At 39.6% G+C, this 13,165-nt stretch overlaps 1 protein-coding gene across 1 annotated transcript in view; it reads left to right on the top strand.

Annotated features, from left to right (window-relative positions):
• The window catches only part of FAT3 (FAT atypical cadherin 3), a 393,636-nt gene that overhangs the window by 286,443 nt on the left and 94,028 nt on the right, over positions 1-13,165 (top strand). Inside the window, exons 5-7 of the mRNA XM_058825430.1 lie at positions 3,609-3,923; positions 5,809-6,019; positions 6,474-6,542. Of these exons, the coding sequence (XP_058681413.1) occupies positions 3,609-3,923; positions 5,809-6,019; positions 6,474-6,542 (595 nt within the window). The remainder of the gene's footprint in view (positions 1-3,608; positions 3,924-5,808; positions 6,020-6,473; positions 6,543-13,165) is intronic.

Here is a 13,165-nt window from a genome sequence, read left to right on the forward strand (position 1 = left end):
CAGCATGAGCAGCAAGATCTAACCAGTGCAGCAGAGGGGACAGGCACTGTCCTGGTCCATCTCAGCTGCACATGGTCAAGCAGCAGCTTGTCTGCAGCAGCTGGATCTGGATACCAGACTCATCACACAGACAGGAGGTGTTCACTATTTAGGATAGCACATGCTGACCAAGCAGCTGTTCCCCATCTCTGCTGGGAAAGCTGTGATTTTGTCCTTGCCCTTTTCCCATTCTGATTACTGTGAGAGTCACCTCTTGTTGGGTTTTCTATGGCAGACTTCGACAAGCATGTATTGAGACAGTCTGTGTCAGACTGACAGATGAATGACAGATGTCACTCAGATGTCATTCATCTGCATTACCTTTCTTCTCTGTGTTCTTTTTCCTACCATGCTACCTGCAGGCTTCTAAACAAAAGAACCTCGCTGGTCCTAAATTACAGCTTCTCTCCTGCAAGCTCTCCTGTGCCTTGTGCATCTGCCTTTTGCATTTCCAGAGATACCAGCTGTGAATTAGCTTTGTCCTATGAACATCCTAACCTCCCTCCCCTCCCTGGTTACTTTTTACTGTAATTTCCAGCTGTTCAAGGGTTTAGCTAAGAGCTGTGGTAATGTTTGAATTGAAATTGCCTTGGCTAGAGGGGCCCCTAAGTGCTGGTGTGATGCTGTGTCCTGATGGAAATAGTATTTGCAGAGTGATGTGCTGAATGACCTCTCTGCTTCTCCCCGGTTTTGTCTGGGAACAATTCTGAACTGGCAGCAATTTCTTGGTTTGTTTTAAGGCGTTGTCATGGTGGGGTTTTTTCTGGAGGGGCAGAGGAAATTTTTGCAGCTCTTTTACCTTGTTTATGGCTGGAACTTGAATGGCCAGGCTGGGGTCAGGATGACGGAGCGCAGAAAAGGGATCAGCCAGGGTGCAGATTTACAGTTGGGGAAATAATCACATCACTGGTGTGAGGGAGGCTTAATTAATTTATATGCCTGCAAAGAGAGAACTTCAGCTCTTGTGTCTGGCACTCAGAGCTTTTTGAAGTTTTGAGGAACTTCATCCTGTAATTTTGAAAAGTTTTGAGTGTCACTCAGAGAAAAAGGCTTAGCTGGTGCCTAACATTTTCCTCTCCAGGGATGTAAAGTTTTAGCCCAAGTAAAGCTTTCTAACTTCAGGCCAGTTTTCATTATTTTTTATTAATTAGCTGTCATTTTGTGTTATTGCCATTACTTTTTCCTGTTAGCTGTCAGCAAATATTTTCAGTGCAACATTTCTGTTACCAAATAGATTTCCCCCAAGTTTGGGCTTACCAAACCAAACAAATGCATGCAAACATTTGCTGCCACACCACGATGCTAGTCAAGATTTCAGCAGTAACGTGACAAACTGTGAGAATGTGCTGGTAAGACAGAAGGATGCTTCACTTCTTGTGCAGTTTTTTGACTCAGGTAGGGTTTTTTCATCATAGTTGTTTGACTGTTTATGCCACTGTGGTTTTCATAGATTTTATTGACATAGCTGGTTGTAAACCTTTTATCTCACTCACACGTCTTTTCTGTTGATTACTGCTAACAGGTTGCAGAAAATGTCTTTAAAAAAAAAAAGTTTAATTTGTTCAGAGAACAAGAGTTTCCAGAATCTTGCTAGTATTTTTTAATGTAAAAACATTACTCCCTAAAAAAGCATTTTGTTGATATTTTTTGAGTTAGTGTGTCTCTGATTGTTTCTATGCAATACAGCCTGTACTGCTTGTCGTCAGTGGTCATTTTATCTGTGGAGAAAGCCAAAAAAGGTTTTCCTTTGTTAACTCGTGGTCTTGCCTAGATCTTGGCCAGTTGCAACAGAGTAGAGCAGAAATAGAGGGGATCATCAGTGAAATGGAGAGGCTGAGGTTCCTGGTGGTGTGGCTCTCACCGTGTGGAAAGGCAGATTCACAGCTGTGTGTACAGCCTTCCAGCACTGGAAATGCTGTTTTGGAAAGTGTTGGCAGTGGGAACTGGATGGCTCAGCACACTGATAATGGTGTTGGTCTTCTTCCCACACCCCTGTGCTGGTGACTGGCAGATGTCACGTTGCAGGGTGGGTGGGTGGGTCCCATCCCCATCCAGCACTCTGCAAACAGCTGCCCCATCACAGGAGTGGTGATCCCAACAACTGATAATTGCCAAAGCAACTCAGCACTTAGGGAGAAAGAGGCCTGAGACTGGTATATGGTGTTGGGAGGATGGTTCCACTCTCCAAGTGGGTTTTGGGCTGTTTTGGGGAATTTAAATTGCCACTGTATGTTGCCGAGCTCCTCACTTTTCTGTAAATGAGCTGTTTCAATCCCTGAGGCTGTCAGTCTGCTCCCTTCCACTGCATCAGTTTTTAAACACATAGTTAAATACAGGAAAGGGATAAAGTCTTTTACCTTTCTCATAGAAAACCCAATTTTTCTGCTGATCTCAGTGTTAAACTGGGGTTACCCTAGGTTTAGACTTCACACAAGGATGGGAAAATGCCATAGGGTATTATTCTCAAAAAATTTTACTTTGCCTAATGACTGGACATCAGGGAAGGGAACACAGGAACTTTTAAGGAAAAATAAAACATCAAGAAGTTACCAGCAAACCGATCGATGTACAGTGATCAGTATGAGCAGAGAAGGGTATGTAATATCTTGGCTCACTATCATCAGAAATTGCTACTGTGGGATTTGGCATGTTACCATATGTAGCTGAAAATGAAATTTGAACTTCTTTCATGCAAACAAAAATAACTTTCTGCCTTATTTCTTTCTCATTAAAAATGCAATCGAAATATTGAGGGAGAAGTTTGAAACATATTGATTTCATTTTGAAGGCATATTATTAAATCTCTTGAGGGCTTGTTGATCTCGAATCATTTTATTTTCACAGTGTTTCAGATTGAAAATTATTAGTAATTCTGTTTAAGTTGCAGCTAAATTACTAATTAACTTTCATCTCAAAGATTTTATTTCTTACATGTCCCTGGCAGCACAGTGCACTCTCTATACAATGCAGCAGAAATTTTTTGTTACCTGCCTCTCTGTGCTCCTGATAATCTTATAAAGCAGGTTTGGAATTAATGAGCTGTCACATCTTGGGTAATGAATGAAAAGAGCTGACAGAAATCCTTTTGTTGTTTAAGAATTTCCAAATAATTAATGGGAAAAAAATGACAGAGGTTCTTTTAGAGTTTAAGAAGAAATGCATCTTTCAAATTCTTTCCATGACAGAAGAAACTTTAAAATATGTATGCAAAAAATGCAGAGATCCCTGATTAATGGGTTAATTCCAGTTCTCTCTTCTGAGACAAACTTGCAGAATTTGAGATAAAAGGATTTAATGTTTTGAGAAATAGCTTCCTAATCTGCAGGTTCCATATTCCACGTTTATCTCAGAAATAAAAAATCTTTTGGATTCCTGGATTTGCCATTGTGGACAAATTGAGTTAAGCCCTGAGCATGTTTACAGTAATTCTGTACTGTGTACACAGAAGATGTTGCAAACTGCAGGTTAGCTTTGGGGAAGGCAGGGAGTTTCCTTATGTTTTATGTTTTTCTCCAATTCCTCAGGTCCCGCTGTAGCTGCTGGGAATAACTTGCCCTGCTGTTTTTCAGGTAACCGTCTCAGATGGGGGCACATCCCCCAAGCAATCCTCTGTTTGGGTGGTGGTGCAGGTCCTGGATGAGAATGACAACAAACCGCAGTTCCCAGAGAAAGTCTATCAGATCAAGCTGCCGGAGAGGGACCGAAAGAAAAGAGGGGAGCCCATCTACAGAGCTTTTGCTTTTGACAAAGACGAAGGCCCTAATGCAGAAATCTCGTACAGCATTGTGGATGGGAACGATGATGGGAAGTTCTTCATTGATCCCAAAACAGGGATGGTTTCTTCCAGAAAGCAGTTCACAGCAGGAAGTTATGACATCTTAACGGTAAGCACTCTTTCATTGACATACAAACCCATGATTTGCCTGGTTTCTTTTTTTTTGTTAAGAAATAGGCCCTCCTGTATGAAGAGGAATATGTGACTCTGTTTATGCCCTGTATGTAAGACCTAAATTAAGACATTTAATATTCATACGCAACTACTGCCAAAAAATTGAGTGTGAGAGATCATTCATGCTGTTGCAGGTCATGAAGTATTCTCAGACTGTTAAGTCAGCCTGCAAATTGTTAGCATAAGCCATTCCCTTGGATATACAGAAATGAAGACCAAGTACTTGTCTGCTCCCAAAGTTGTATCCTGTTGGCCTGGTCAGATACAGCTACAAAAGGCTACTTACTTTTGGTGTGGACTCAATTGTTTGCCCTTACAGAGGGCACCTCCTGTCCCAGTTAGGTGGCTGCATCTAAGAGAGAAGGAGTACTGTGTACTCTGTGTTGTGAAAGCAATTTCAGTTAAAAGAAAGCTCAGTCAAAATTCTTCTTTCAGAACTCTAACCGTACAGTGAAGGTAAGGGGGAATGAAATATGGTTGAGTTGATATAAAAGCCATATAAGACTGGAATGTGCACTCTTCATGTGCAGGAATAAGCCAACAAGTTGTAGTTAAGGAGCTGAAATAAAAATGTCAGAGATCCATAGTCTGACATCTGGAAGTGATGTATCTTACAGAAGTGGGTTGCCTTCATAATGTTGGAAAATGAATAAATAACAAAATGTTGAGAAATACCTAGGAATCAGAGTAGAGCAGCCTTCTAGTGAGTGAGTACTTTTCCCTCTGGTGACCTCAAAGACCTGTTTGAGATCTGAGCTTTCTTATAATGCAACAACTGAATATTTTCTAACTAGAAACTGCTCATCACACTCTCAGTATCTTTTCACAAAGGACCTGCCTGGAATGGAGCAGAGTGACGAGTATTAATATCAAATACACTTAACACATTTCCAGAGGAAGAAGTAGGGCATGATTTCTCAGAAAAATAAAGTATTGCCCATTTTTAAAATGTATTCTAATGGCATATTTATACCAGTGGACCTATATAGCCAGAAACTTTACCTTTTTTTAAAAAAAAAGGTTAACATTTTGTTAACATTGATGTTATCCACCAAAGCACCCATTTTGTAACCTGCATTCAGCCTTTTCTTAAGCCCAGTGTTTGTTGCTGCTCATCTTGTCTTCGCTATGCTAAATCCATAAAGCATGTCACACAAAGATCAAGCCTATCCATCTTTCTAGAAGACTTTATAATAAAAAGAAATAGCACCAAGCAAAGCAATTCTTAATGAACTTGACAGAGAAGAGAAAGAAAACATGACAAAATTTTGAATTATATTTTTTATGGAGAATGAGGGAAATGACCTGAAACTTATTTAATTCAATTAAAGATCCTGAGGAAGGCAATATAGGGAGTACTTATCTGCAACACAGATGCCACTTGAAAGCAGTCAAACATGCTCTGGGTGAGCATGTTTTGCAAATGCATGACTTACAAAGGGTCATTACAAAGCTTCCAGCTTTGCTACAAGACAGAGCTGGGTGCAAGATGAAATCAGACAGGGAAAAGCTGGTTCTGGAGAGGAGGATCTGTGTGGGGAGGGTTCGAATTGCATCTGAAGAAGGCCTCACACCAGCATTTCTTAAATAAAACATTTCAGTTTAAAATCACCTTTTTCAGTTAAAAGTCAAAGCATTGTTAAAAAAAAAAAAAAGGTGAAAATTGAGAAATAAGCATTTGTTGTCCTTTTTTTTGTGGGATTTTACATAAAAGGTTACAAAGGCCATTTTCCAAGCAGTCATCCCACTGCCACAGAAGTAGTTCTGAACTGCCAAGCTGGGATGCTCAGCCTGAGCCCTCTTTTCTTTGTGCCTGCCAGATAAAAGCAGTGGACAATGGCCGGCCCCAAAAATCTTCCACTGCGCGTCTCCACATCGAGTGGATAAAAAAGCCTGCGCCCTCGCCCGTGCCCCTGACTTTTGATGAGCCCTTTTACAACTTCACCGTCATGGAGAGCGACAAAGTGACCGAGATTGTGGGGGTGGTCTCTGTGCAGCCCTCCAACATCCCCCTCTGGTTCGACATCGTCGGTAAGTCGGGAGCCAGTGGTGCCAGGAGGATGCCCCAGAAGGAAAGCATTCGGCTGTGCGGTTTTCAGAGCAAGAAAACTAACCCTGAATTGCCTCCCCACCTTCCCCCCCAACCCCCAGTTAAATCCATTTTCCTAATGAAAATGCTGTTTTAATATAGTGATAACAGTAATAATAGTAATAATAATAATAATAATATTCCTGCTTTTGTTATGACTCCTTAGCTAAGCTTAAAAAAAAAGCGCTGTATGGCTGAATTGGTTTTTTTTCGTACTATGTTATTTACTGCAATCTTAATGTTGTCTGTCATTTAAATTCTATTGTCATACTTTGCTAATCTCATTTCTAAATGTATTTATGGTACTTAGACTTGCTGTCCCTCATTTCTCTCTTTCTTCACCTTTTTTTCTGCATTCTGTTCTTTTTTTTCTGCTTCCGACTGCCCTGCTTCAAGGTGGCAAGCATGCTCGAGAGATGTTCTATATTCTACAGACAGCTTGTGGGCAGAACTGTTCAACAGAAGGTACCCTTAGTGCAAACACATTTGCTAAAATACAACTATCCAGGCTGCCTTTTAATTTTTGCAAGTTTTTTTGAGACAATTTATATTACATCTTTCATAAGTGCCTGTGACAGGATGCGATGCGACACATGGATGTGCTGCATTTCTATCTGTGACAGCTTTTACCATATTTGTGTCCAATTATTATCATTTTATTCACGGATTTTCCACAGTTTATCACAAATAATTAATTCAAACTTTTCACAGTCCAGTGCCATCCATTTAACTGTGAAACAGAATGGGATGCCTCAACATATGGGTTACAAATGGAGACACCAAAAGTTTGTCTTGAATGCAAGCTGAAACAGAGAAATGTGTTTTGATGTGAGATTTCAACCACAAAATTGCCTTACATAAAATTGCTCATAAAAATAAGGAGGGACAAGCATCTTCAGTAAAAAGGAGGAAAAGCCATAGAAGTCTTAAAATTGCAGGGAAATGCCTTAGATGCCAAAATTACAGGGAGTAAAGGGTTTCACTTGGTTGAAGTAAAGAAATGGGAGTCCATGTTCCTAAGCATTTCTTTCCCACTTCTGCTGCTGATTCAGTTAATGTTGTTTAAAATAACTCATTTAACATCTCAAAAGTGAGAAATTCCCCTAGAAAATTATTGTGCTTCTTAATATTTGCAGATGCTTCTATGTAGTGTTTGCATACCTTTGGATGTAAAACAGTTCATCTGCACAAAGTGTAGTTATTTAAATGAAGGGTTATAAAGCAAATGCTATATGAAAGATTAGAGAAACAAAAAGCCTTTGCCGTGGACTTAGCGGAAAGTGTGAATCAGCAGTCTTTATTTACAGGGATTGAGCCTGGCTCCCATTTCAGCATAGTTATTTGCAGATGGGTTTAGCCAACAGGAAGGACAGGGACCACAGGAGAAAGGGTCTGTCAGAGTCATTTTCATCCACCTTTTATTGCCAATTTGTGCAGATGAAAGACAGAAGCAGCACCATTTCCTCTCTGAATTTGTAGCATGGTTTCTGATGTGCCAATCATATTAAAATTAAACCCAAAGCTACTGCCATGTTCTGAGGTTCCTGCTAGTCCCTGGGGGAGGACAGCATATGTTTCCTACAGTTTTCCTGCTATTTCCTTGGTTGCTTCAGTATGCTACATGCAGTTTATAAGCTAATGTTTATACTTCCATTCCCTTCCTCACTGACCCTTTCCTCCCAAGACAAATCCATCTTTATTGATGTTATTGGCAGGTTTTTTCCTATTTGAACCTTTTGCTGGACTTCTGGTCCTTTCCATGGCAGCTTGACCAACTCTCATTAAAATGCTGCCCTGAGGGAAATCCCTGCTCTTCTGCTACATTCTTTTTCATTATTAAGAGTCACTTTCAATCAAGCAACACCTTGTAATGGTATTTGAATTTTTGCCTGCCAAACAGAGATGATGGTAGGAAGAACATTAGGAAATTTTAGCCTCTGTCATATAATGTGGCCTTTATGCCTAAAGTAGTTCAAATGGTTTTGATGTGAGATTTCAGAAGATTTTCCCTATTTAAACAATTCTAATGGTTTCCCTACAGGCTGTAGCTTCTGAAGTTGCAAGATGCTGCATCATTGCAGAGGTCACTGAGAGAGAGCTTTCCTCAATTTAATGAGAAATCAGTGACCCTGACCTTCCACTTTCGTTCTGCTACCATATGAATGTTTTCATTAAATATTGCTGCTGTTACAAATAATTGCACTCCCAACAGCGGCAGTTTCTGCAACAGGAATAGCCAGGAATACTGGACATGCAGAAGACGTTGTTGTTCCAGACACACAGCATACAAGGAGCGTCAACAAAACCCATCCTGAGAGTTTTACAGACAGAATGCTGCATATTTAGATAACCATTTCTGCCTTTAGCCAGTGTCAGACCCCACTTTTTTTCATTGTTCCTTGATATCATCTGCATTGAGGTCTAGTGCTGAAAAGCCCAATGAAAGATGGGCTATTTGTAGAATTGTCATATATAGAAAGCTGTATGTGACTGCTGATGCACGAGATGGTTTCTGTGCTGCTGTAAAACCAGACCTGATCCTGCTCCATCTGGTATATCGTGATTCTGAACCTCTGTGCATAGTTCACAGTAATGTCAACAAAACCCCTGAAGGCTTATGTAGAGACATGGTTTAATATAGAGTTTGCTGCTTGACCTTTATCTTTATGACCTTTTCAAAATAAATGGGCATTGGAATTCCAGACGATCTCTTTTTTAATGCATAACATCCACTCTCTCCCAGACAAAAAAAAAGAGGGAGAGCAGATAAAGTTCGGCTATAGTGTCCTGTCTGCCTAACTTTGCACCTTAATTATATATGCTTTAGGTAGCTGTTTAAGTTCTTGAGTTAATCAGATCCAAGGGAGGAAGATGCCACGGAGGCAGGAAAGTCATCTTCCACTGACGGACTGGAGAGGAACAGGATACTTGGGTGATTGTTTGTTTCTTTAATTGGGAATAGTTGAGATGTCATACCTGGTTTCTCTTTTCAGACTGCATTCAATACCATTCTCAATTCAGGCACTTCCCACTGTGTGAAAGACATAAGCATAAGTTGTATCAGTTTACAATTTATTTAGTCATGAATAAGAAACTAATTTTCAATGGGAACTCCCAAATAAGTCAGAGACCTTTATTTGTACCAGGTAAATTGAGCCCTTTCTGTTTTTTCCTTTGTTACTGATGGGAATGGTGGGATGAATAGTTTTAACACTGGAGCTAAGCTGCATGGTGCTAGTCTTTGCTTAAGTGGCATGTTGCACAACATCTCTCTGGTTCCCCAAACAGTCCTCCCTCTATCTTTGCTTCCTCCCCCAGCCTGTGCCTTTATAACAGCAGCCAAGCTTTGAAACCACATCAGCACTTTTTACCAAGCGTGCTTAAGTGCCAATAATTTTAATATCTATTAATTTTAGTTAATCGTCCATTTAATTCATAGTGCTACAAGTTTTCATTAAAGTCAAAAACATGTATCTCCCTAGCCTTCTTTGAATAATATTCTCTGAGAGCTATCTAAAATACTTTCCTGATTTCTTTCTTGCTTTTTATGCCCTTGCTTTCAGCTTCTTAGCAGCAAACTCAAGGCTTTGAGTCTTTACAGTAGTTTTATCTAAAATTCAGAGTCTGCATTACTTTCTTCTTAACATTATATAGTACATAAAAGAATAAATATTTGCCTGTCATTTTACTAATATTTATTATGCTATGATTAAAAAAATCTGTAGTTGAAATTTTGGTTTTTGAGGCAGTCTTTGAGTTTATTTCATCTTCTTTGAAACAAAAGAAATGAAAATTTTGGCTTTTCTTCTTTTTCTGAATATTCTAGAGGTACTTTAGCCTCACCTCTGAGTTTCAGGGTGAATTAGTTTCCTGTGTTTGCTCTGACTCTCTTCCCTGAGCAATGTGACAATTGTAGCAATTGGTCCCATTTATCATCACTGTTCACTGCTGTCAGCTTTTTTGGGACAAGACAAGTGCAAAAATGTGGTTTAGAGGACTGTTCTCTAAATCAGATCATTTCCTCTATTTCTTTTCTCTATTTGTTCATAATGGCATGGTGGGCCAAATGAGTCTTGTGTGAGGATAGCCATATATCGTGGCTCTATTAAGTTTGAACACAAAATATTGTGGGCTGTTTGCTACCTGCCAGTGAAGGAAGAGTCCTGCTAGGTTTTAGCAGTGCTTGAATTGGGGATGTCCTCCAGAGCTCAGTGTGATCCATCTTTGCATCTAAGACTGAACAAGTCTGATTCTCTGCAGTCTTCGATATTTCTGAGGCAGTATTCAATCCCAGCCTCTTTGATCGTCCCACTGGAAAATACAGAAAAAGGTCCTCATATGGGACTCGTTTGCCTACAGATCCTCCAGATTTGCTGACATGTTTTCTTCTCAGAGGAGAAAATGATTTTTCCCAGCAGCATGATCATCCTAAAGTGTGTATAAGCAACTGATAGGAACATAGGGACGCTCCGCATCGTACCAAAAAGGAACCACTTCTAGGAAAAGCCCTACCGAAAAAATTACCTGCTTGCAGCAAAATGCAATATAAGAAGAATATGCTTGAAATTAAAAACCCCAACACTGAAATTAGAAAGGGAGAGATGCAGAGCCCACATCCTGTGGGAATGCAGGATCTGGATTGTGTCTTGCCTTAGGCAAATTATTCAGCCGACCCCCAGAAATCCCTTTTGACAGTTCAAGTTTTCCTTGGCACCTCTCTTGTTAGCCTCACAAAGTTCAGTGGTTTGGGGCTTCTTAGGTATCTTTTTTATAAGAAAGAAAATCAGTTCTTTGCAAAGTATACGGGATTTTGTCAGAAGAAAAATTTTTATAGTGACTCTGAAGCCAAAAAATAAGCTAAGAACAAAGGTAAAAGTCCAGGTTCAGACAGAAAATGTAACCAACTCTGTACCAAGTACACAACTTAGAGTCTGTTGGCTCAGAGGTGTCTCAGTTCAATTTCCTGAGATCTCTTACTTAACTGTACTATACCATCTGTTAAACTGAAAATAAAGACTCTATCTTCTAGAGAGTTGTAGTGAGGGCCAGTTAATAAGATCTTTTGTACCAGGGGCTGTTTCTACAGCTGTACCAAAAGCAGCTGGAATTGGAAAATCATATATAAACTATAACACACTATTAGATGACATTAAAGTTGCTAGTTCTAAAAGTTACTAATTCTAAAAATGTAATGGTTTTGCAAAAGCATTAAGATCAACCTCAAGAAAGTAAGGGTGGGAATCATCTCACTGAAGTTTAGGTGTCTGAAGTGTAGACGTAACTGTCTGCTAGCTGATTTTGGGAATCTTAACAATCAATTGGAGAGAAAAAGTGGATGAATTTTTTTCTGGATGAATTTTTACCATTCAAACACGATAAGTCTTCTCATCCAAGGACAGCATTTAAAGTAGATGTGGACTTTTCATAAAATCTTATTCAATGTGCTTCAGTCTAATCAGATTATTTTAAGGGAAGTCTTTAAACTGTATTGAAGATGTATCAGCATTACATTTTAGCCTGAAATGATACCAGAGACAACAGCTAATCCACATCTCTCTGGGGTTATTCAGTATTAAAATGCTTTCTCAGGACAACCTGTCTAGCCAGATTGTCAGTGCAATCATCTTGCTTTCTTTGTCACTGATTTTCCCAAAGTGCCTGAGGAACTCGCCATGTATTATCTTAATTTGAAATATTTCTTTCCTAATGCAATTGCAAGCACATTAGCAAAGACAGCTTCTACGTATCTTGTATCTGAAAGCAGGGTTTAGTAGACAGTAAAAAGGAAAGCATGTGCCAAATGCTGGAAAGTGGAATAAGTAATTAAAATTCACATTAATAAAACTGAGCAGCTGAACAAAATGCCATCATCCTTAGCCCTCTTTCATCTGAAGATTGTGATCAAAGAAACTATTAACTGGACAATAGTAAAATTGTTAAAACTGATGGTGTGGCAGCTTGTGGCACTGCAGACAAGCTCCCTTCCAAAAGATTGGTACAGACAAAATGTCAAGCTTTCAGAAACAGCCTCCAGCACCCCAGAAGCCAGCACCTTCTCAGCTGTCACCTCCTAGGGCCTCAGCCTCCAACCTCTCCATGGGCACCTTCGGATGGAAGTGGTTTCATGTGGAGTTCCCAGCTGCAAGAGTTTTAAAGAGAAGACTCCTGTTTGTTTTTACATAAGAATGATACCTCTCTCTTACTGCAACTCAGCACCTGTCTTTCAAAATGATTGTGGTGAATGCTTCTAATAGGCCTTGCATAGACTTAACTTCATAGTAGGCCTTGCACAGACTTAAAACATCTGTAAGACTCTAAATGTTTAACTTCTATAGCATTTTTATGTAATTCATTAATTCATCAGTGTTTAGTGCAGCTTCAGAAACATTTATCATATGAGGTCCTGTTTGGAGTGTATACAGAGGTCGAGGAGCAGCACAAACCATTTGCAGACTGCTTCTTGTACTGCAGATGAGAGGCAGGACCCAATATCTCAGGCAGTATTCCCAGAAGTTCATCCAGCTGTGTGGTTCTTCATCTGACCATTGTCTGTTAAAATGTAGAAGACTGAATCATGAATAATTCAGGGTTTCACTCCAAAATAGATTATAATCACAAATCTCACAGCAGGATGTTCTCTGATCCATCTCTGCCTCAGTGTTTGATGCAATTTCTGCCTTGTTTAATAGAAAACGATTCAATGTAAAATGAACTGCATTGCCTGGTTAGTTACAGGCTGGGGTAGCTGGCAACCAAGATTAATTTGTTTGTCACTAGACCGTTTTGGAAGATGTGAATAATGTATAAAAAATTCACATGATGGATTCAGTTCTTCTTTTAGGGGAAGAGTATGCTTCACTTAATGGAAGTGGCTTGAAGAAGTTGGTCTATTTGCAACAGACTATGTGGTGCCCTGAAAACCCAGCTCTGAGGCAGCAGAAGGTCATTTAAAACATTTATTGCTAATCCTTCCATGTTACTTCTTGGAAGTTTTAAAGGCAGGTTTTTTTGGAAGTGTGTGCCAGTTGATAGCATATAATTTTTGATTGCTCATTAAGATGGTTATTAAGCATCTCAAAGTATAGACT

Source organism: Ammospiza caudacuta, chromosome 2, assembly GCF_027887145.1.
Source record: "Ammospiza caudacuta isolate bAmmCau1 chromosome 2, bAmmCau1.pri, whole genome shotgun sequence".
Taxonomy (NCBI): domain Eukaryota; kingdom Metazoa; phylum Chordata; class Aves; order Passeriformes; family Passerellidae; genus Ammospiza; species Ammospiza caudacuta.